Consider the following 24,049-nt stretch of genomic DNA (forward strand, 5'->3'; position numbering starts at 1 on the left):
AGGAAGGGGGAAAGAAAGGAAATAAAGGAAGTCAGAAGGGAACTCTTAGCACATCTGGGGGTACCCCCGAAAGTGGGAAAGAGCCTGGAACAGCTTTCGAACTAATTTCTACACCCCAAGTGACTGAAAGAGCCTGACAAGAAGGACCTGTTGATTCAAACTCCAGCACTTTACTGAATTAAATAATAAGACAACTTGCCATGGAATTACAAACAGGAAATAATACGGAGACATAAACTTTGGAACTATTGTAAGGCAATACAATTTGAGACAATTACAAGCAGATAAGTACAAATTAAAGAACATTTTAGTTTCTTAAAGACACCAATTTAGAGCTGAACTGATTTATTTTTTCCTTTCGGCTGTATTCTGGATTTTTAAATTATTTTTTACTTTCTTCTGTCTTTTTTATTTGATACCCTTTTAATTGTATATTTTATGTCCCCTGTTATATTGGAAGTTTTTATTTCTTTTTCCCCTTTTCGTTTGTGCCTTCCTTTTGTTATATGATTATAAGTTTTGTTGTTGTCTGGAGGGAGGAGGCAGATAAGAGGGAAAGTGAAACTGTAAGGAAGTTGGGAGGGGGGAAAGTCTCACGGTTGGAGGGAACTGGGCTAGCAGGTGTGACCTTGAACATCTCAAATAACACTGGGAACCAACTGATAAGACATGGTGGGCAAGGAGGGTACAGTAACAACCAGGAGGGGAGCAGCTGCAGCTGCGGCAGTCAGCAGAAGGGCTAGTGGACAAGCAGAGATTGGAGAGAAAGGGGAGAAAGAGCAGACAGACCTTCTGGCTCTGCAACTTTCTGAATTCAGGAAAGAAATGGTTCAATCAATGCAGGAATTTACTCGATCCAGTTGTGGCAGTAGCAGCAGTTCGAGTAAATTCCTGCATTGATTGAACCATTTCTTTCCTGAATTCAGAAAGTTGCAGAGCCACTACTGCTGCTCGTATTTGTTAGCTAAAAAGTGGAAAACCCAAAAATTACCAACGAGAGAGGAATGGCAGATGAAGATGATGGATTTTTCGGAGATAGCCAACCTAACTGGAAGAGTCCGCGACCAGAAGGAGGAGGAGTATCAGGAAGAGTGGATTAAATTTAATGATTATTTAGTTAAATATGTTAAGTTAAAATAACTGAAAACAGCTTGCTGATACTTAATTGGCTTAGGATTTTATTTATGTTAAGTGATGAATTAATATGTTTAATTTCATAAGGTGAAGATTTAAGGATGCTAATGTTTAAGTTAAATTTTATAAGAATTATGATTTGGGAAACCGTTAAAAGGATATGCAATGAAATTCAACCAAGGGGATTTATGTTTGTTTGTCTTATGTGTTTGTTTGTTTATAATATTGTGAAAACCAATAAAACACTGACTGCACAAATACGCAAGGATATTGAAAACTCAGAGTTTTGCTCCCTTTTGAAAGAGCAATTTGGGATGTTGGGAGACAAGGTTAATAAATTAGAAACCAATGTGGACAAACGGGAAAAAGTAGCTGTTTTACTACCAAGGAATTTCAGAAATAGACTGGAAAGAGAAGCTGCTGAATTGCAACTCATTACCAAACTTAAAACCATGGAGAGACCTGGTTTGAACAAAGACATTGGATTCTTATCTCATTATACATGACTAAGCCATTTTTCACCTTCTCACCCCTTTCCTTTTCCTGTAAGACCTATTGCAGTCGTTAAGAGTCGTCAACAGGCTCATCTCAACTATCTGCCAATCTCCCATTCCCACCACCCTTCTGAGTAATACCCCTCCCCACCTTCTCACTATATAGAAGGATCTAGCAACTTCTGTTTCAGCGTATCTGAAGAAGTGTGCATGCACACGAAAGCTCATACCAAGAACTAACTTAGTTGGTCTTTAAGGTGCTACTGGAAGGAATTTTTTTATTTTGACTATGGCAGACCAACACGGCTACCTATCTGTAACTGAAATGGGAAAAAGTTAGAGACGAGGTAGGAGAACTAAGAGAAGAAGGGCATTGTGGAAGGGGTTCAAGGGAAACAGGAAGAACTGGAGCACCAGATCCTCCTTCTGCAATTAAAGGATCACCACACGAAGCTTTGCTGCTCAAACCACTTGGAAAGAAAGGAAAGTGGCTTACATACTGATCTGTTAAAGGATCAAGATGGGAAATGGAAATTAAGAGACTACGAAGAAATAAAAGACCATTTTCAGAGTTGGTTACATTATCGACAATTATATGAAACATACAAAGACAACAAGAAAGGATTTAGTTATACGACATCTAGATTTCAAAAAGAAGTGGTAGAAGGGAAAGTAAAACTGTTGAAAGGTGCATACAGTATCTTGTTAGAATGAGAGACCAAAGACAAAGAGGTGAAAGCAGTTATGATTAAATGGGCGCACGACATAGGCCACAATATTATGTTGGAAGACTGGGAAAGGTTATGGAAAATTGACCTAAAATTTACAGATTGTTCTTTACTGAAAGAAAACTACATGAAAATGATGTATAGATGGTACATACCACCAGTACAATTAGGGAAAATGTATAAAACGGGCTCAAACCTATGCTGGAAATGCAAGGAAAAAGAAGGGACTTTTTATCATATGTGGTGGGATTGCAGTAAAGTTAAAATGTTATGGGAAATGATATATAATGAGTTAAAGAAAATGTTTCATTTAACAGTTGTGAAAAAACCCTGAAGCTTTTTGGTTAGGGATTGTGGGGAAGGACCTGCCAAAGAAATTTAAAAATATTTTTATGTATGTGACAACGGTGGCAAGAGTCTTAATAGCACAAGGATGGAAGAATGAAGAAATCCCGACGAAAGAACTGTGGCAAGAAAAACTTGGCGGAATTGGCCAAACTGACATACAAACTATGTGACAAGGATAACTGACTTTAAAGATGAATGGGAACCTTTTGTAAAATATTTGAAGAAACAACAAAATGAACTGAACTCTTTGGTAGGTTTTGAATAAACATTCACAAAATCTTTATTGGCAATATATAGATAGACAAACTGAGGATCTTTACAATTTTACAACATGCAGATAAAAATATGTGTTCAGAAACCAGAGAAAGGAGCTGAGGGAAGTTGGGAGGGTGGGTTTCTGGCTAGGGGGGAGAGGGGGAAACGGGGGGGGGGATAATGTGGATGATGTATCTTTGTTAAACTTATTATGTTGAAATTCTTAATTAAAAATATTTTTTGAAAAAAGAAAAGAAGCTAGTCTCTTCACCCAAACAAGGTTCATGAAGAAAGAAGAGAAAAATGGGAGTGAGCGTGTATGAAACATAGCTTTGTTCTAGTCTGATAAACCATGGTTCATCAGACCAAGATCTGAACCTACTAAAGCCTGTTTTCCTTAGGTCATTTGTAAGACACCAAAGTTAAAGTACTTCATTGGGAAGATAAATAAGAATTACCTTTTCTGTTACTGGAAAGAGGAGAAGGATGGCACAAACAGGTCTTGGCACCATGCTAAGGAGTTCTGGTTCCATGCCGTAAACATCCACAAATTGCCAGCTGGGATGAATCCCTAGCTGTTTGAGAAACTAGTAAAAGAGAGATACACATTAAGCATTTATCAATAAGTATATCCGTCACACAGTGTACTGTAAAAAAAATTCTTTCCAAATTAAGGTCATATTTTGCATCTTTCAGTATGGTTCAACATAGACAGCACAACTGACAGAGGATGGTAGTAATAAACAGCAATGTTAAGTTATGTATTATTAAGAAACTGAATTCTTCAAAGCTCAAGGAAAAATGGTTTTGCTTCTGGAACTTAAGTGTAGCTGAGATCTAGGCGGTAATGCAATCAGTTTTGCAAATTTAAGGCTGCCTGTGGCTTGTGATTCTCAAACTGTGATTCCTACACCCACCCATCCCTGCATTTTAAAGTAACTTTTCAAACTCGGAGGACTTTTATATAAGCGGTTTGTGATGTGGCAAGGCAATCTAAGAAATTCAAGGGTCCCACAACCTCTGGGTTCCACCCACCCAGTAATGCAAAGAAGCAACCTTCAAACTATGCTATTCCTAATTTCATTTCCCACTGCTCTCTCCAGAAATTAGAAAGTAACACAGTTGAGGATAACCAATTTTATCTTCAGAGAATCATCCGCAAGTTCTCTTACACTAATCAATACAGATGCACAAGAGAATAACTGTTCACATAGGTGACCCCACATTTTCCACATAGCCTCTGTCTTAACCCCTTAATTCTTATCCTGACCTGTACCTGGATTTTAAAATGTGTTAACTGTACTTGGTAATGGCCATCACTTGCTTCTCCAATCCCTACTTAAGTTATAACAGAACTGAGGAGATAAACTACACAGAATAATTGATGGAAGAGGCTCAGGTATGGAGACAGACCCACGATGTTTCTACTGCCACAAAACACACTAGGGGACCTGCAGCATGTACCGTATTTTTTGCTCTAGAAGACTCACTTTTCCCCTCCTAAAAAGTAAGGGGAAATGTGTGTGCGTCTTATGGAGCGAATGCAGGCTGCGCAGCTATCCCAGAAGCCAGAACAGCAAGAGGGATTGCTGCTTTCACTGCGCAGCGATCCCTCTTGCTGTTCTGGCTTCTGAGATTCAGAATATATTTTTTTCTTGTTTTCCTCCTCCAAAAACTAGTGCGTCTTGTGGTCCGGTAGAGCGAAAAATACGGTAATTCTCAAATGCTTCACTAATCAAAAATTGCCACCCAGGAAAAGGCCTTAAATAGGGTTGCAAAAATCTGAAGGCATGCACGTCTCTGCATAAACCACTGATTATGCAGAGCTTGAAATTAAACAGCACCTGTCCAGGAACACAGATATAGAAGACTTATACTCGGTTGTCAAAATCTAGTTACCGATGGTACAAGCCAGGCCACTGGAATTCAGTAGATCTTTAACTTGTGTGCCACATTAATGAACCTGCTGAACTCAATCGGATCCCACGCAAACAGAATTTATCTAGCAGATAATGCATTTACAATACCAGCTTTTCAGGGCGGGGTCTCTGTGCCGCTTACTCTGCAAGTTTATCTTCTTTCAGTCTTCCATATTCTCTGCCAAAACCCAGCACTGGGGAAACCCAGCACCGTGCTATGGAATCAGTTCATCTCACACTCATGCGACGCGGACTTCCACCACAAAGTTTAAAGGTGGCAAAATGAATACAGTGACATGGCAACTGTCGCTTGACACTCCTGCCTGCCTGAATCTTAGCACTGTGGACATGGAGAAACAGCAGCTGCCATAATATATTGCTGTACCTCCCCCTCCAGAGTAGGCCAAGCAGGAGAAAATATGCACTACTTGGAGGCATTGCTTGCTTGCCATAAGGTCAGGCGACTGTGTAATTACAAGGCTGAATAATCCTTCTCCAAAAAAAAGAGATTGTGAGGAGGTAAAGGTAAGAACTACATTTACTGAATTTTACAGGGATGGCTTAGGCAAGAGTTACTGTACTAGTACTTATCTGTCACATAGGCCTAAAGGGAAATTCCTTCATGAACCATATGTGCTGATGCACTGGCTTCTGAGCATGCCAGAAAACTCATCTGCTGTGAAAGATTTCGTTACCACCCAAGCAATAAGCAATTAACCTGTCTCGTCTTCTCAGGGATGCTGTTGAGCAACATCGGCAAAAGCCTAATGCGTCACATTCGAAAGATCAGATTGCAATTCTTCACAAACACCTCAAACCTCCTCCTCCACATACCCAGCTCAGATTCAACATAAATTAAGATTCTGTATTCTGAATCTTGTACAAGAAAGTGCCTTGATGGTCCTTTATAATAATAAATATTATTATTATTATTATTATTATTATTACCCCACCCATCTGGCTGGGCTTCCCCAGCCACTCTGGGCGGCTTCCAAAAAAATATTAAAATACTATAATACATCAAACATTAAAAGCTTCCCTAAACAGGGCTGCCTTCAGATGTCTTCTAAAAGTCTGGTAGTTGTTGTTCTCTTTGACATCTGGTTATCTATCCTCTAAACAAGGGGTTAACTAGTAACTTATATATGTTTGTTCTTTTAAAAGTCACCCCTCATATTTTATACACATATTCAAAAGGAGGTCACCCTTCCACATCAACTTCATCTCTTTTAATTGTTATCCTTTCCTAGAAAACTGATACTGTCCTATGCATACAGGAAGTGCATTTCCTTCCTGTGGTGTCACCTAGGACCAGTTATACAGGACAGAGCAATAACTATGATAGGTATGGCAAAATACAGAAGTTGCATAGTCAACTGTCCTGGGTAGCTGACATATGCAAAGGAAGATGATACCCCATTCCATTAATGCTTAAGATATGTTAAGATGCAAGAGATATGAAGCTATGGTGAGCCAAACCAAGTGTTATAGAACCTAAACAATGTTTGATAGAAACAGTGATGTTTGAGAATCAAGTTTCTAAGCATTGCAAATTATGATTAACAAGATTAAAGATACGGATACTTAGAAACATTATGAGACCATGCGATAAACAGTGATGAACACTGTTATCAAACACTGTTTATAAAACCATAAAACACATTTTTACGTTCATGAGTTTATTTTCTCCCAAACTTAAATTCTCCACAATAAGATGCTTTCCCTAACGAAATGAGTAGGCTGCAAGGAGGCGGCCGGGGTATAATTTTTCATGGTGACTGTGCAAGGCCTTGAAGGAGAATGGGAAACTCCCTGGCCTTAAAACAGGGAAGGCGGCGAGCCACTTTCTTGCAACAAATGCAAACATGTATTGCAGCATCCTGAAAGACCAACAGATTTATTGCAGCATAAGCTTTCGTGGACCAGCGCTTACTCCATCAGATGCCCAAGTGTTATCCTCAGCTGACGGATGAGAGAGAGCCTGTGGGTGGGTGTACAGAGACAGAATAAAGGAGGAATATACACATCACAGCCAAAAGGTTATGGGAACAGAAGAGGTGCAAAATCCAAGAATAAAACAAGCAAATGGTTATCTTAACAAATAAATAAATAAAACATGCTCACCTGGTTTGTGACCTGAAAAAAACAGCAAGAAAAAAAATGTGGTTTAGTTCTAGTCAGTCACTAAGCAGTAAAACTTTAGCTCATTCCCCACCTTCCTGAAATCCCCAACAACTCATGCTCCCCTATGCATAAACCCCTCATCCCAGCCCCCCCCCATTATCTTTCATGCTGTCATCCTTACGTTATACATCTTGAGTTTCTATACTGTAGACCACCCTGTGATCGCCGGATGGAAGGTGGTGTATAGGTTTAATAAGCAAGCAAGTAAACAAACAACTTCCCCCCTTTTTTGTCATTTCTCTCCCAACCACTTTCCCCTCCTTCCCCAAACTTAAATATATAAAATGCAGATGTTTGTCTATATGCATATATGTGTGCTTGCAAGTGTGTGTGTGCATACATGTATATAAACTGTATATATATAATTGTATACATATATGTATATGAATAGATGTTTGTGCAAGCATATATATGTGTGTATAAATATATATGTGAATGCATGCCTATATTTATTGTGTGCATAAATATACTAATATATAGATGTATATAAATATGTGAGTATGCACATGTGTATACATTAATATAAATATCTATTACATATATATGTACACGTGTGTGCATATATTTATATACAGATGTCAATAAATATGTGAGTGTGTACACGTATATGTGTGTGCATTAATATAAATATATTGTGTTACGTAGATACATATATGTGCGTATATGTGTGCATGAGTACATATATACCCTGTTTCCCCAAAAGTAAGACATCCCCCCAAAATAAGACCTACTTCCAGTTTTGCCTCTCGCTGTAATATAAGGCCTCCCCCGAATATAAGGCCACCCCGGAATATAAGGCCCCTGAAGCTACCGTAAGGCATTGTATCGTATACAGGTAATAAATTTTCTCCTTTTTTTTGTTCAACAATAAATGTGTACCGTACTATTCTTCATGGAAAAAATAAGACATCCCCTAAAAATAAGACCTAGCGCATCTTTGAGAGCAAAAATTAATATAAGACACTGTCTTATTTTTGGGGAAACAGGGTAGATGTAAATTAATATGTGTGTGTATATATTCATGTAAGTCTGCGTGCATTACATATCTCTCTATCTATCTAGCTATATATATATATGTGTGTGTGTGTGTATATATGTGTGTGTGTGTGTGTGTGTGTGTGTGTGTATGTATATATATATACATATATGTATATACATATATGTGTATGCAGGTTTTGGTGTCTTCGGGTGTCTTCCCGTGTAAGAGTCGGGGTGTCTGTGCGACGTTTCGACGAGGTCTCACTCGTCATCTTCAGGCTGGTGCTTTCGGCTTCTTGTTACTGGAACAGAGCAGAATCTGGTGTTTGACAAGAAGCCGAAAGCACCAGCCTGAAGATGACGAGTGAGACCTCGTCGAAACGTCGCACAGACACCCCGACTCTTACACGGGAAGACACCCGAAGACACCAAAACCTGCATTCCTGTACCCGTGAAAATCTACGAAAGCATATATGTGTATATATATATATATGTGTGTGTGTGTGTGTGTATATATGTGTGTGTGTGTGTGTGTATATACATATATGTGTATATATATACATATATGCAGGTTTTGGTGTCTTCGGGTGTTTTCCCGTGTAAGAGTCGGGGTGTATGGGCGACGTTTCGACGAGGTCTCACTCGTCATCTTCAGGCTGGTGCTTTCGGCTTCTTGTTACTGGAACAGAGCAGAATCTGGTGTTTGAGTTCCTATAAATACTGTTGAGGGGTGTGGTGTATAGCCTCCAACGTTCTAGGCAGAGAGGAAGTTCCTAGATTAGTGTGCCTTTTCTTCTTTTTATAGGAACTCATTTATAGGAACTCAAACACCAGATTCTGCTCTGTTCCAGTAACAAGAAGCCGAAAGCACCAGCCTGAAGATGACGAGTGAGACCTCGTCGAAACGTCGCCCAGACACCCCGACTCTTACACGGGAAAACACCCGAAGACACCAAAACCTGCATTCCTGTACCCGTGAAAATCTACGAAAGCAAATATACATATATATATATGTGTGTGTGTGTATATATGTGTGTGTGTGTGTGTGTGTATATATATATATATGTGTGTGTGTGTGTGTGTACACACGGCATATATATATATATATATATATATGCAGGTTTTGGTGTCTTCGGGTGTCTTCCCGTGTAAGAGTCGGGGTGTCTGTGCGACGTTTCGACGAGGTCTCACTCGTCATCTTCAGGCTGGTGCTTTCGGCTTCTTGTTATTGCATGCATGCCCACCAGTCAGTAATCTTTCTCCTTTATATCTTCGGGGCAACTGAATTTCCGAAGATATAAAGGAGAAAGATTACTGACTGGTGGGCATGCATGCAATAACAAGAAGCCGAAAGCACCAGCCTGAAGATGACGAGTGAGACCTCGTCGAAACGTCGCACAGACACCCCGACTCTTACACGGGAAGACACCCGAAGACACCAAAACCTGCATTCCTGTACCCGTGAAAATCTACGAAAGCAAATATATATATATATATATATATATATATATATATATATATATATATATATATATATATATATATATATGCCTATAGACCTCGACGTGTGCGCGGCCCCCTCTTTCCTCCCCGTCCCCCGGCTCTCTCACCTCGGGGTTCGCCTCCAGAGGCAGCCAGCGGTGGGACTCCATGGCTCTCTCTCTCGCTCTCTCTCTTCCTCTCTCCCTGCTGCCGGCCGGCCGGGCTCCTCGAGACCTCGCTCTCCTGCTCCCTCGACGCGCTTCCGCCCGGAGCCCCGGCCCGCCCGCCCCGACGGACAGCGTCGCTCGCAGAGCCCGCCCCCGCCCCTCCCAGCCGGAGAAAGGCGTGGCGCGTACCAACGCCTCCCAAGACGCGCGCGGGGGGGGCAGGGAAGGAAAGACGCACGCACATAAATGTGACCCTCCTTCTGTTTTTCTTTCACCCCCTCGCCGCCGGTATTAAAACAACGGAATAAAATGAGGACCGCGCGGCGTTGTGTGAATATGCCTGGTTTCCTTCTCTCTCTCCCCCCTCCTCTGCGATGAATTGGTTTCTCCCACGCCCGGCCGAGCAGCTGCAGGGGCAGCTTGCTGCCTCTAGAGGGCGCAGCTCGAGGTTCTGCTGTACTCTCGGCCGGCTCACCTGAGAGGCCAGGTGAGGCGGCGCAGCATCCGCATCCTCTTGTTCCTGAGCTGGATCTTCCCTGGAGGAGAGAGGAGGAGGCGGCGGCTGCCCTCTTGAGGTTCCTTTCAGGCACCCAAATGTCTTGGGCCGGCCCTTACCTGGTAACAAAGTTTAATCCCTTGGGAGACACAAGCCTCTGACTCTTTTAGTACTTGTGAGAAAGAAGTATATAAAAGTATATAGAAGCAGCGTTCCATGAGAGTTACCAGAATGCTTTCTTTGGTTTAGACTGAGAATAATGGAATTGTAATAATAATAGCGTACTCAGTTGAGTTGACAGAAAAACTGAGACGTAATACTGATCAAACATTTATTAAGAAATGGGGCATGTACAAAAAATACCTTAAGAATTAATGTAATGACATGATGTCAGCGGCAGGACTTGAATGACTTCTGTGGTGTGATGGATAATTATAAGAGAACATCATATGGATGAAAATTAACAAAAAGAAAATGGAAATTAATAATGCGCTACATAGACTAAGTGGTAAATCCATTAAGGGGTGGCGGGAAGCTGTTGGAAACTCAAGAAGAACTTACTGTGGTGTGATATAACAAATATTGTTTCCTTTTCCTTTTTTCTGATTAATCCTTTTGTTTGTTACCGTCCTTCTTTTTAATCTCAATAAAGCATTAAAAAGCAAAAGAAGAATTGTAGTAGTAGTAATAATGTTAATAATTAACTATTTCTACCCCGCCCATCTGGCTGTGTTTCCCCATACACTTTTGGCAGCTCCCAAAAGAATATTAAAAACACGATAAAACATCAAACTTTTTTTTTTTTTAAGTTGGAAGGGACTCCTTGCATTGAAAAGCAGCATTTCATGCTGGCATCTCCAGCTCAGTGAAACAGGAAACGGTGAGGCAGAGCTTGAAATGAAACTACCTTCCCATTTTAACATGTAGATTTTGGGGGCTGACTGCCTAATGTAGTTTTCTTTTCGCATATTTAACTGGCATTGAATGTGAAATAGTTATTTCTGAGGGTGTTTAATATGCCAGTGTTTAACCTAACTAGGACATCTTCCCTCTGAAGCTAATGTATATGTGTGGCTGGAGTAAAGGATAAGGTCAGTCTGGCTAGTCCAGCATTGGCCAGTAAATTGCTTCTAGTTTGCACGGTTTGAAGGTCCAGATCAGATGCTTAGGTATCCAGTGTCTAAATACAGGACCCTACTTGCTTTTTGTGGCGCACTTACCCATACAATGTGAATATATGGTAGTTTCTTCTTTTAATATTGAAGGTGCCGTTTCAACACATTAGACCAGCCAGCAATTTTTTATTGAGCAAGATTGCCAAGGAAGCCACAACACCATTAAATGAATGATTCACCCCCTGTTATTCACCCCAGTTTCTAGTAGTTAATAGCAAAGGAACAGCCTGAGCAAAATCTTCCAATACCTGATCATCCCAGATAATAGTTGTTGACAGCAGTACTTCCTGCTGTCTGATTGTTTTTATGATTAGCTTTTAATTAATACATGACTATGACATTTTGATATCAGCTTCCGTGGATGCCTCAGTGCTGATTCACATTTTTTATATGTGCAATGCACATGATGGCTGTACACCTTCCATGCATCACAGAGCCACAACCAATCACAGCTTTCAGCAGGTGTCCATTGGATGTGTCTGGGGATGTCCCTCCCTTTCCCATCTGAAGTTCCCAAGCAACAAGCACTGCTGTACTGCATTGTTTCGGTTTAGCTTCTTTTGCCAATGATATATTGTAGGCAACTTAGCGTGGCCAGGGTGTTTCATCACATACAGGAGACCCTTAGCTTTCAATTGGGTTTTATTCCAGTATGTGAGGCCCTAATCATGTATGGTCAAAACACGTTGGATTCAAAGGTGGGTGGGATTGCCAGTCTTTTCCCCCTCAGACACCTAAATCCTTTCCATCCTCTCTTATTTTTTTATTTGCCAAGCGTGTAAAGCTTGAATGCACACAAGTTAAATGTACATAAGTTGCAAGTCACCTGTAGTGCATGTTCTGTCTTCTGTTGTATTCTATTGCAACTTCAATAAATGAATAGCTTGTTAAGTAACTTAATGCTGGAGTCTGCCTTAGAAGATTCTTTGTTCAAAAACAGCCACTTTAAAGTCAGTAGCAATAAATGGATACAAAACCTGACATCAGAAGGGGTAACTATTCAGAAACCCCTGGGAGAAAATGGCAAGCTTTCAGGACACTCCTGCTACTGACCTTAAAATGGCAATTTTCAAACACAGAAACGTCAAGATCAAGCATGAAAATGCTAAATTACAACAGTTTGATAACAGGGGATTTGTGACAAGAGCAGCCTCTGCAATGCTGGAACGAAATAATCTTTTCCAATCCAGGTGGGACTGTGTTTAAATTTATTACAATCAAGCAATCATTTTATATGTATGCTGCCTTTCCAAAGGTAAAACCATGTTCAAGGAGGCTGACAACATATAAAAAATTACATAACTACAAAACGTAACAAAAGTCGTCATAAACAATGAACAAAACATCAAAAAGTACCCAAACAAAACGTTTTCCCCGCCCCATTGGTTGGACGTAGTCAATGAAGGACAAATCGTTCGCAAGAGAAAAAGAGAAAATGGCCGCCTGGCTGCAAGAGGATTACATGTATTGAGTAAGTTGTAACTCTTTCTGACCTTTCTTGCCCCCACAATGTCGCAGCAGCCCGTGCTCCCCCAGAGCAAGGAAACCCTCCTTCAGTCTTACAACAAGAGGCTGAAAGATGACATCAAGTCTGTCATGGATAACTTCACAGAGATAATCAAAACGGCAAAGATTGAGGAAGAAACTCAAGTTTCTCGGGCAACCCAAGGCAAGCAGGACAATTATGAGATGCATGTCAGAGCTGCAAATATTGTTCGGGCTGGCGAGTCTCTTATGAAGCTTGTCTCTGACCTAAAACAGTTCCTGATCCTCAATGACTTCCCTTCCGTCAACGAAGCCATCAAGCAGCAGAACCAGCAGTTGCGCAGCCTTCAGGAGGAATACGACAAGAAGCTTACTGCCCTGCGTGATGAGATCTCCATGGACTTCTATGAGCTGGAGGAAGAATATTACTCTTCCAGGTACAAATGAAGCCATGGACGGTTCCCCTGTAGTAACCACAACAATTTCCTGTTTCTGACATGGGGCAGGTTGTGTGTGAAAACAACAACTGTCCTTGTTTTAAAAAGCATCCCTAAATTCTCAGCATCCCAAATAATCCTGGCCCCAAAGCAGTTTTATTGAGTACTTTATGTATGGTGTGAGAGGTGGCTGTTCTGGAGGGCAAGTGCACCATGTCACTAGGACTTTTTGCACGGAGATGTGGAGATCTGCTCCCTCATCGACACTGTGATCTTGTCACCTAAATAACTTGCAAATAGGAATCAGGATCTTGATTAAATTGCAATCCTAACCATGTCTACTCAGAAGTCAGGACCGGATTTAGGTTTGATGAAGCCCTAAGCTTCTGAAGGTAATGGGGCCCTTTATATGTCCAGCTGTCCTTTGTCAACAAGAAGTTGTCGCTGGTTTTTATTTTGAATATATGCTATACAGTCAGACTTTGGGTTACAGACACTTCAGGTTGCATTTTTTTTGGGTTACAAACCGCCGAAACCCGGAAGTACCAGAATGGGCTACTTCTGGGTTTCGGCAGTCGCACATGCGCAGAAGCACTAAATAGTGCTTTGCACATGCACAGAAGCGCCGAATCGCAACCTGCGAGTGTGCAGACGCACTGCTGTGGGTTGCGAATGTGCATCCCGCACGGATCATGTTCGAAACCCGAGCGTCCACTGTATGGCCATTTATGGACCTAATAGGTATCTAAAGCCATTTACACATAACAAAACATGTATTTTATCAAAGTACATCCAGTCCCCCCCCTTTAAATTTTTTGGAGACCCCCAAGAGAGTGGGGCCCTAAGCTATAGCTTGTTTAGCTTATACGTAAATCTGGCACTGTCAGAAGTAACTCCTCTTGAATTCAATGGGGTTTGTTCCTAGCTAAGTGGGATTAAACTGCTTTGAATTTATTAATTTTTTACAATCAAGTGGTGTATAAATTTTATGAAATAAATAATAAGTGAAGATGCCAGCTTTAGGCCACATTCATACAATACATTGAAAGCACTAGGATGCCATGCTGAACAGTTATTGATTCCCCCGGAAATTATGAGAGCTGTAGTTTTTGAATGGTGCAGAGATTACAGCAGGAGTCAGCAAACTTTTTCAGCAGGGGGCTTGTCCACTGTCCCTCAGACCTTGTTGGGGGGGGGCTGGACTATATTTTGGGGGAGGGGTTAAGCCACTCTGGAAATTGTAGGTCTGTGAGGGGAACAGGGGCCTCTTCATATTGCTTAGCACCCTTAACTATAGCTCCCAAAGTTCTTTGGGAGAAGCCACGATTGTTTAAAGTGGTATCATATGCATGGTACGAGCATGCCATAGTCAAACAACAGTATCTGAAGGGCTGCAGTCCAGAAGATATGGAACTTTGGGGTTTAGGATGCAATCATATGCACACTTAGCTGAAAGGGACCACAGCTGAATAGAGTGGGGCTTGCTTCTGAGTAAAGATACATAAAGGTAAAGGGACCCCTGACCATTAGGCCCAGCCGCAGACGACTCTGGGGTTGCGGCCCTCGTCTCACTTTACTGGCCGAGGGAGCCGGCGTACAGCTTCCGGGTCATGTGGCCAGCACGACTAAGCCGCTTCTGGCGAACCAGAGCAGCGCATGGAAACGCCCTTTATCTTCCCGCCGGAGCAGTACCTATTTATCTACTTGCGCTTTGATGTGCTTTCAAACTGCTAGGTTGGCAGGAGCTGGGACCAAATAACAGGCGCTCACCCCGTCGCGGGGATTTGAACCGCCGACCTTCCGATCGACAAACCCTAGGCTCTGTGGTTTAACCCACAGCGCCACCCGCGTCCTTAAAGATATGTAGGATTGGACATAATAAGCATTTTTTATTCTGTCTGTGATGACTGGACCATGAGTTTCCAGTTTGGGAATCTTAAGATGTGTTCAAAACAAAGCAATATTTTAAGGATTGTTTTGTTAGGCTACATTATATTATATTACACATACATATATCCCATTAAAAATATTTGCTGGGGGGGGAAGTGCCCAAATAAATCGAACAATTTCCACATAAATCAATAGGAATTGATTTCCAAAACAGAAATAAAAAAACGCTGCTGCAGCAAAACTCGGCTCCCAAACAAGCCCCGCCTTAAATGATAGCCCAGCCAAAGATTCCTACAGACCTCTGGGTGAACGTTGGACTCCAACTCCCATCAGCCCCTGCTAGCATGACGAACGGCAAGGAGTTATGGGAGTTGTAGTCCAGAAGAAATAAAATTCAGCGGGAGGAGGGGAGAAAGGAGCGTTTTCAGGGGGAAGCGGCCGCGACTTATTCCAGCGAGAGTCAACTGATTCCCCCGGGCAAAAATGCATGCTCGTAAACCGGCCGAAGCGACCAAGAGCGGAAGAAGCTCCGCCATCGGAAACAACGGAGGGAAACCCTGGCCTTTGATTGGCTAGGAGGGAAGTCTCGGAAGGAGAAAATTTCTTTGTTGCCGCGAAGTGACCAATCAGGGAGCCGCTCGTTGTTCGTCGACGTTCCAAGGCGTTCCAAAGTGGGAGGCGCGTCCTTTGATGTCCATGGCTGCGGGAGTCGCCGCGATGGGGCTCGGAAAGCCGCTCGGACCGTGGGGTGAGTTTGGGGAGAGGTTGGTCGCTTTGGGGACTGAACGAGGAAGCATGCCGTGGAGGCTATTAAAAAAAAAAAAGGCGGGGAGGGCTAAAAGCCCATATATTTTTACCCGGGAGTAAGCCTTGTTGAACATAGTGGGGGTTTTTTCCTTGAAAAAGGCGTGGAATAACTATTTTATTATTATTATTATTATTATTATTATTATTATTATTATTAAGGCTAAGGGTGTAAATGAGGAGGGCTCTGGGGAACCGGCCCATCGCCTCATGTGCTTCCTGGTCTACATTGCCTCCTAACTCTGCTTAATAATAATAATAGTTTATTATTTATACCCCACCCATCTTCCGCTTCGAGCAAAATATTAAAATACAATAATCATAAAATATTAAAAGCTTCCCTAAACAGCACTTCCCACTTCCTACATAGGTGGTTCTAGATTCAGGTAGGTAGCTGTGTTGGTCTGACGCATTCGAGATAAATAATAATAATAATAAAATTGTAAGGTGCACCTGGACAGTTTTAAAATTTTTTATTTCAAGTGCATAGGTGGTGTTTATCCTGTGCGTCTTCTGCAAGCCGCCTTCTCAACATGCTTGCTCTCAAGTAAGCCCTCTATTTCATTTTTAGCCATACCTAGAAGCTATGCCTTGCTATTATTTGCTGTTTATTAAATTTGCATATCGCCTTTCCCCTGTAGAGCTCAGGGTGGTTAGTGGGTCTTTAGATTTTGTGAGAGGGCTACAGCTCATCCTTGAGCCCTGGCTGTGTTGCCTGGGACTGATAGGAATCAAAGTGCAACATCAGGAGAGTCACCCATCCTCTATCGCTGCTTCAGGTTGTCCTAAGAATAATTGCCCTACAGTTTTTTTATCCTAGAATCATAGAAGTGTAGATTTGGAGGGTACCCTGGAGGTCATCCAGTCCAACCCTCTGAAGTGCAGGAATCACGACTAGATCATCCCTGACAGATGGCCATCCAATCTCTGCTTAAAAACCTTCAAGGAAGGAGAGTCCACAATCTCCCAAGGGAATCTGTTCCGCTGTCAAAACAGCTCTTACTGCCAGAAAGTTCTTGCTGATGTTTAGCCACCAATCTCCCTTTTTGTAACTTGAAGCCATTGGTTTGAATCTTACCTTCTGAGCAGGAGAAGAGAAGCTTGCTCCATTTCCCATGTAACAGCCCTTAAGATATTTGAATATCTTGTCTCCTCTGTCTACTCTTTTGCAGGCTAAACTTATCCAAATCCCGCAACAGTTCCAAATAAGGTTTTGTTTCCAGACCCTTAAGTGCAGGGCAAACTCGGCCCTCTAGATGTTTTGGGACTACAACTCCCATCATCCCTAGCTAACAGGACCAGTGGTCAGGGATGATGGGAGTTGTAGTCCCAAAACATCTGGAGGGCCGAGTTTGCCTATGCCTGCTTAAGTGTTTCCTGCCACCACCACCCCCGCCCAGTGAACACCTAATTTTTCCTGACATCTTCCTGCGTATGTTTTGCCCCTCAAAAAAACTCCATTCCATACTTGTGTGGACTACGGATGTCTAGGAGATATTTGATTCACTTTCCAATATTCATCATTTTTGCAGCCACTATTGAGCAGAAAACAACTTCTCCTTATTCATTCATTAGTTGGGTCAAATAATACAATGTTTATACTTTTATTTAATAGCAAAATACCTTTTTTGTTTTTTTAAAAAAATATTTGCTTTTCTGTTTTATCATATCAGTGCATAGTATGTTACACTCAAGCCTGTGGTAGTAAGAGAGAAAGAGAAAAATAAATAAATATAAGACATATATATGTAAATAATAATAGTAACATATTCCTCCAGTTTAATTGAGTCTTATGAGCTTTAATTTTAACTCCTCTTCCACTCTTTCTCTTGTTTCCTATCTGTTGTCTTTTTGACTGCGTTTTCTGATTCTACTAAATTATTTTCATTACTTTACACTATTCCACATTGTCACATCTACTGCTGAGTATTTTCCCCCCAGTCTGTTACACTTATTTTCTTCTTATGTTTTCCGTATGTTCTATATATAACGTCCAGTCCTCTTTTTAAATTCTTACCGTCAATATTTCTTACATCTATTTGTCATGCTGCCACGTTCTATACATTTTAATATTTTAAGGTGCCATTCTTCTCTTGATGGCCCTGCATCTGTTCTCCACTTTTGTGCTACGAAAATTCCTTCTGGAAATATTAACAATAGAAATCCCCAAGAATAAAACTACTCTATGGATCTATGTGACTACAGCTGCCCGAATTCTAGTAAAAGATCTTTTGAAAACCATTTGTGGAGCAGTTAAATTTGTGCAGCCCTGCTGTTCATATGAGCCAGAGTGTCAGGCTTTTGGGGTAAAGGGATTCTCTATTTTATGCTGTGCAAAGGCAAACAGGTGCAGCTAAGGGGTTTAAACCCACCAGCGAAGTGCACAATTTTGGGGATTTTCTTCAGGCTACTGCCAGCGAGATACCCACAGGTGGCCATTTTCCACCCAGCTGGTGCATTGGTTAGAGTTGCACAGTGTTTTAAATGTGAAGCTCAAAATCTTCTGTTTTGCAGATTTTGGCAGCACCGCGGACATCATCAGAACAATACCACAGGATCTGTTTGCAGAGCTAGTAAGTAACTCCTTTCTCCCTTTTATTTTTTTATATATAATATTTTATTAGGTTTTATCAGTAGAAAAGTTTAGAAAAAAACAAAAAACAAAAACAAAACAGATACAAAATACAAGAGTACAAAAATACAAAATACAAAAATACAAACATTAAACACAAAAAAGAAAAAAAAGAAAAAACACATATAAAAGAAAAACAAAATTTCCCTCTTTCTTAATCTCTCCACTTTAGTTAACTTATTTTCCTGACTTCCTCACATCTCCCATTTTTGTATCCCTTTTAAATTTGGTTCAGTAAATTCATATTCTATTAGTTTATCTATTATTAATCCCCTCATACTTTTTGCCTTGTTGCTAGAGCCCCTTCAATTCATTTCAATGTCATCAGCATTCAAAAATTTTACAATGTTTCTGCAAATGGAATGCCAATTTTAAATTTCCTCCAATCTTCTTCCACCGACTCTTCTCCCTGGTCTCGGATTCTGCCAGTCATTTCCGCCATCTCCATATAGTCTCCTTTCTCCCTTTTAATCATGGATCATTTTATAGCGATTTTGCTCCATTGCGTGCCTTACGGTTTTTAAATTCCCTTCCTAGTATTTCTGATGGGCAGTTTCATGAAAGAAAAGCAGTTGTGCTTCAGAGGATGGTGGGATGGAGCCATGCTGTCCCCTCACATGGGACTGGAATATATTTTAATACTTGAGATGCACTCCACTGAAAACAGTGGCTCTTACTTCCGAGTAAACATGCATAGGTGACACAGCTCATAAACAATTCTACCCTTTACCACTTCACATTTAAGGAAAGCTTCTTTATTTGTCTCCAGGATAAACTTCAGATTTGTTTGTATTATTTAACTTAATAATACAATTTTTAAAAAATACCATGTTGGCCCGAATATAAGCCACACCCACAAATAAGCCGTACCTTTAAAATTTGGGTGAGGGGAAGACAATACCTGAATATAAACTGCTCCCTTAAAATTCTGCAGGCACTCACACCCGTAAATGGCAAATGTAAGAAGAAAATCCTATGAGTAGTAGAGAGGACCCGAAAGTGGGTTAAACACCTGTTCGTAGCACTGTAAATGCAAATAAAAAAATCAATACTGCACTGTAAAATACGAGGAAAGCGACAAATGACATTAGAATTAATTGCACAACAGTCTCAAGCTCGCAAATCAGCAATAAAAATTTTTTTGTTCCATTTTACTGTATGTCTGTTTCAGTAGCGATATTGTAAAAGCCAATTTTTATAAGGTCACAAATTTAAGTCGCACTTTGACTTTTCATGGTCGGAATTGCGGGGGGGGGGGGGAGTGTGGCTTATATTCGGGCCAATATGATATTCTCCAACCAATCATTAGAGTTGAAACCTTTTTGGGTTCTAGCCTGTTAATATTATGGCCGCATTTGCACATAACTCTAAGAAACCATGGTTTAATGTGAAAATGATGGATCCTGGAGACAGCAGCCACTTCGGCCAGTTGATGTAAGCCATAGTTTGGCTTAGTGTTACGTGCAAACCAGGCCCTTATCGCTTTATTGGCAAATGTAGAGTGCTTGGCCAAGTAAAGACTATTATGTACAGACCCCCTTCCAAGGACAGCCTCCGTGGTTCAACTGTCCAACTCCCTTCCAACTCTACATTTCTATTCAATGATTTTTCTTAAATTTAAATTTAATTTATAGAAGTATATACTGTTATATCATTTAAAAAAATCTAAGTGGCTTACAGTACTACGTATGTGTGATAAAAATGCATAAAAATGTAAAATCTGAGACTATCAATTTCCATTATGGAAAGATGTAATCTTAATTGCTGGCCTAAGCCAGGTGGCATAGGAAAGTTTTCAGCAGACATTTAAAGGTTGAAACAAGATGCACGATGAATCTTTCTTGGCAGAGCTTTAGCTTTAGTTAATTGTTTACCGTTTAAAGGTAAGTTTCATGTTAGCAAGGCTAATACAGACCCATTCTTGGAAATAGGGATATGCGAGAGAATTTACAATAGAAGCAAAGGATATCCTTAATGCCCTTTTATTTAATCTTTCTGTTATTGGCCATTCTTTAGTACAGTAGCTCACTATAGCCAAGGAAGCCTAAAAATAAGTCTTCCCTTTAACTCTCAGTCTCGGTTATTTAAATGTGTATGCATTAATCGGTCAGCTAAAACTTCTGGTTAAAGCTTGTAGCCGTGGATAGATTATGAAAATTGTCCAGGCAAGGCCTTCCCTACCATAAGGTTGATAAGTCGCTAGCTGATTGACAGTTGCCATGTTTTTGAATGATCTTAAAACCAGGGATTCGTCTACTGCCATTTTATCACTCTCTTGCCATTGAAAGCAAATGAATGCTGTTTCGTTCCACAAAAAAAATCCTTTTAATTCCCACAAATTGCATTTTCAATTAGCAAGTAGTTGTCATCTAAGAACCATTTAAAATCTTCTTTCTTTGCAGTGTCAGCAAATCATTCAGAATCTTCAGTGTGAGATCCCAGCTGTGAACACAGTGGAACTGTGTCAGGTAAACTGAATTGCTAAAACAATATTGCACACATATTAACAACACCCGTTATTAATTTGTCCTCTGCTACAACCCTATGAACTGCATTTCTCTCCTAGAGATTTCAGGCAGCTGGGATTGAAATAGTCACTAGTGACCTGGAAAAGGTTGTTAATGCCATTTCCTTTGTATTCAGGTAAGCAAACATGGTCCTCGGATCTCTTTAACTACATCGCTACTGTTTACTGCATGGAAGAAATTTAGTATCTGTAATTATGAGCAGTGCTTCTGTGAATTAAAAATACTGATTTACCCTTATAGCCTATTGTAAGCCTGTCCTATAATCATCTACGATATATAGGGACTCCTCATACATATTCTTTGGTACACCATTGGCCCAAGGCAAACTATGATGCTCTGCTTAACCTTCTTGACAGTGTCCTTTGTGAAATTGAAGTGAGATAATTCCAGAATTTACTGTAGGAAGAGCAAGCCACAAGTATGAGAAATGATCTAATTTTGTTTAATTGTGTTTTATTTGAGTTGTGCTTTTTTTTACAAAAACCCTGCTAAAATAGGTGTAAAGCAGTCTTCCAGGGGACAAGCAAAATTTAAAATCAGCTCTTTTCTATTTAAAATCTAGCAGTGAAGTCTTCCTTTCCCCTCCTCTCCTTTTTTTGTTTTGTTTAGCACAGCAGCAAAAGATAAACTCTCGCCAGAAGACCTGTCTACCAGGCTAGGCGGTGCAGCTGGTACTCTGCCGAAACAAGCCGCCCAGGTTCTTCGTCACGTCTGGAACGAACAGGGCAGCTCGGTCGCAGTGTCGGAAGATGCCAAAAATGTAGCAGTTGTTGGACGGGTAAAACAATTTGTTTCAAAGGAAGTTTGCACTGGGATAGCCTCCTTCGGCAGAGCATGGTGTAAAATTCTAGTTGCATATTATTGTTGTCCCATGACACAGTGTCCTGGTTTGCATACCACATTAAATCATAGTTATTTAGAAAAAACCCCACTATGGTTTAACATGAACAAGCAGCACAATGTTGCGTGCCGTGCAAAAGTTTCCAGGGCTCTGGCTGCTATCTCTGAGCTGCAGATGTAGGAATGTTGTTTTGTGCAAACTGGGGCTCGTGGTTTGTTTGGGGGAAGCAAACCACGAGCCTGGGTTCAGGCCAAAAAACATCATTATTAATTAAATGACCATTGGTTTCTAAGCTGTGTTTTAATGTGGCGTCCAAGGTTTGCCGCAGCTCTGTTGACATCAACGACAACTTGGTTCACATCTGAATTAGCACACTCTGGTTTGCTGTGAACCAGAATATCAAGGAGGGAACAGGAGCAAGCGTGGGGAAGAAACTGTGCATGTGCCCAAGTCTGTTTAATGGAATACCAAACCATGGTTTGGTGCTGCATTTGAATGCACTACCTGCGCATTCTGCCAGCCTCAGAGAACTCTATTGGCCACAGTGTCTGATTCTCTCCTCTCCCTCTTTATTTATTTGCAGCTTATTGATTTTCAGTGGAAGCTGGGGATGGCCGTGAGCTCCGACAGCTGCAAATCTCTGAAGTCTCCTTATGTTACGATGGCAGTAAAAGTGGCAGATGCTTCAGGCCACATCACAAGCAAAACATTTGAAATGACGGTCCCACAATTTCAGGTTTGTATAATAACATAACCCCTTCTAAAGGTTGGCACTTGTTCTAAGGTGGTTAGAAATCAACTGGGTTGCAATGGAGACACCATTGGTTCCTGTTAACTTAAGACTCGAAAACTGGGGAAATGCGTTGACTTTTTGAAATACGTTTTGTGTAACGGTGTACTACGATTGGCTCAAGAATGAAAAAGAGAGAGAATTTGGAAATTAGAGGAGAGAAGGGAGGTTGAAGCAATGCAGAAGTATGAAAATGCCCTGACTGGGGATTTGAACTTGGACATACAAGCCAAACACTGTAGGTCAGCTTTCCCCAACTTGTGTCATCCCAATATTTTGGACTGTAACTTTGATCAGCCTCTGCCAGCCTGAGCAGCGGTTAGAGATTTTGGTAGTTCTAGTCCTAAACATTTGGGGGGCTCAAGCTTGAAGTAGGCTGCTACATCTCACGGACTGTGTATCCAAATAATCGTATATCCTTTCCTTTTCTTTCCATTTTAGAACTTCTACAATCAGTTCAAGGAAATGGCAGCCGTCCTTGAGACAGTTTGAGCATCTGCTGTGCAGCTTGTTTTGAACCAAATGAGCTGTTCCTGTTTGCCTTAAAACATTGTGGTTTTTGCTAAGAGAAGGTGTCATTTCAATTTCCTACGCGACTTTGCCCATCTGCTGGACTCTTCATGTTCAAAGGCCTGTAAAATGCCTTCTTATATACTGAAATGCTACACGTATGTAGAAGGACGTGCTGCTTAAGAGCAAATGTAGTGGGCATAGGATTTTCACCAGACAGAAGAACCCAGAAAAGTGATACTGTGCAGGAGATGTTGCCTGAGTGCTGTCAGGCAACAATTATAAAGCTTGTGCTTTCTGTTAATTTTTAGCTCAAGCATATTGATTAGCCTGTTACCCATGAAACGTGGCATGCCACATATTTTGGGAACCCAAAATGCTCTTGTTTTCTATTAAATCTAATGGTGGGGAAATCGTTGAACCTTTATTTCCCTGATTGTCTGCTGCCTTTTGCTTATGAATCTTAAGACTGTCTGTGTGTGAATGTACTTGTCTACTGCTAGACATTTTAAACACAGTAATTTTAGGCTGGGATTTGTAGTTTTCCATGCATGCCCCGGACTGCAGAACCTTGGGCCTTCTGAAAATCAGGAGTGGTCCAAGGAGGCTGCATCTGATAAGCAAAACTGTCTGGCTGTCACCTGTATGCATGCATGTTCCCTTTTTTAAAGATCCTAGCTAGCCCATGAAAGGTAAAGGGACCCCTGACAGTTAAGTCCAGTCGTGAACGACTCCGGGGTTGCGACGCTCATCTCGCTTTACAGGTCAAGGG

At 41.1% G+C, this 24,049-nt stretch overlaps 3 protein-coding genes across 7 annotated transcripts in view; 2 read left to right on the forward strand and 1 right to left on the reverse strand.

Moving 5' to 3' along the window:
• Positions 1-9,813, reverse strand: part of UCHL3 (ubiquitin C-terminal hydrolase L3) — a 30,051-nt gene extending 20,238 nt beyond the window's left edge. The window contains exons 1-3 of one of the 3 annotated variants that reach the window (XM_082221434.1): positions 9,651-9,813; positions 7,003-7,014; positions 3,418-3,546 (exon numbers count right to left, since the gene is read on the reverse strand). In XM_082221434.1, the coding sequence (XP_082077560.1) occupies positions 3,418-3,546; positions 7,003-7,014; positions 9,651-9,692 (183 nt within the window). In that variant the 5' untranslated portion in view covers positions 9,693-9,813. The remainder of the gene's footprint in view (positions 1-3,417; positions 3,547-7,002; positions 7,015-9,650) is intronic. The other 2 variants (XM_082221436.1, XM_082221435.1) reach the window with 2 other exon arrangements.
• Positions 9,814-9,898: 85 nt separating this feature from the next.
• On the forward strand, positions 9,899-13,623 carry LOC309531722 (mediator of RNA polymerase II transcription subunit 22-like). 3 transcript variants are annotated; one of them, XM_082221437.1, is made up of 2 exons: positions 9,899-10,307; positions 12,879-13,623. In XM_082221437.1, exons 1-2 carry the CDS (start codon positions 10,284-10,286, stop codon positions 13,290-13,292), a joined length of 438 nt encoding a protein of 145 aa, XP_082077563.1. In that variant the 5' UTR covers positions 9,899-10,283; the 3' UTR covers positions 13,293-13,623. The 3 variants fall into 3 exon arrangements, with proteins under 3 accessions (XP_082077563.1, XP_082077564.1, XP_082077565.1); XM_082221438.1 differs by having other exon boundaries at positions 12,882-13,623; XM_082221439.1 differs by lacking the exon at positions 9,899-10,307 and having other exon boundaries at positions 10,318-13,623.
• Positions 13,624-15,609: 1,986 nt separating this feature from the next.
• COMMD6 (COMM domain containing 6) lies at positions 15,610-23,690 on the forward strand. The gene is made up of 7 exons (XM_082220463.1): positions 15,610-15,920; positions 18,491-18,549; positions 21,011-21,076; positions 21,175-21,251; positions 21,746-21,914; positions 22,561-22,713; positions 23,209-23,690. Exons 1-7 carry the CDS (start codon positions 15,863-15,865, stop codon positions 23,257-23,259), a joined length of 633 nt encoding a protein of 210 aa, XP_082076589.1. The 5' UTR covers positions 15,610-15,862; the 3' UTR covers positions 23,260-23,690.
• The last annotated feature ends 359 nt before the right edge of the window (positions 23,691-24,049 follow it).

The sequence above is a fragment of the Podarcis vaucheri genome, assembly GCF_965113315.1.
Source record: "Podarcis vaucheri genome assembly, chromosome: 4".
NCBI classification, from domain to species: domain Eukaryota; kingdom Metazoa; phylum Chordata; class Lepidosauria; order Squamata; family Lacertidae; genus Podarcis; species Podarcis vaucheri.

Bases quoted from the DNA above. Each gene is read 5' to 3' on its own strand.
- LOC309531722 (XM_082221437.1), top strand. From the start codon at position 10,284: ATGTCTTGGGCCGGCCCTTACCTG. The intron at 10,308-12,878 runs GTAACAAAGTTT...ACAATGTCGCAG, and splicing joins CTTGGGCCGGCCCTTACCTG to CAGCCCGTGCTCCCCCAGAG.
- COMMD6 (XM_082220463.1), top strand. From the start codon at position 15,863: ATGTCCATGGCTGCGGGAGTCGCCGCGATGGGGCTCGGAAAGCCGCTC. The intron at 21,915-22,560 runs GTAAAACAATTT...ATTTATTTGCAG, and splicing joins ATGTAGCAGTTGTTGGACGG to CTTATTGATTTTCAGTGGAA. The intron at 22,714-23,208 runs GTTTGTATAATA...TTTCCATTTTAG, and splicing joins TGACGGTCCCACAATTTCAG to AACTTCTACAATCAGTTCAA.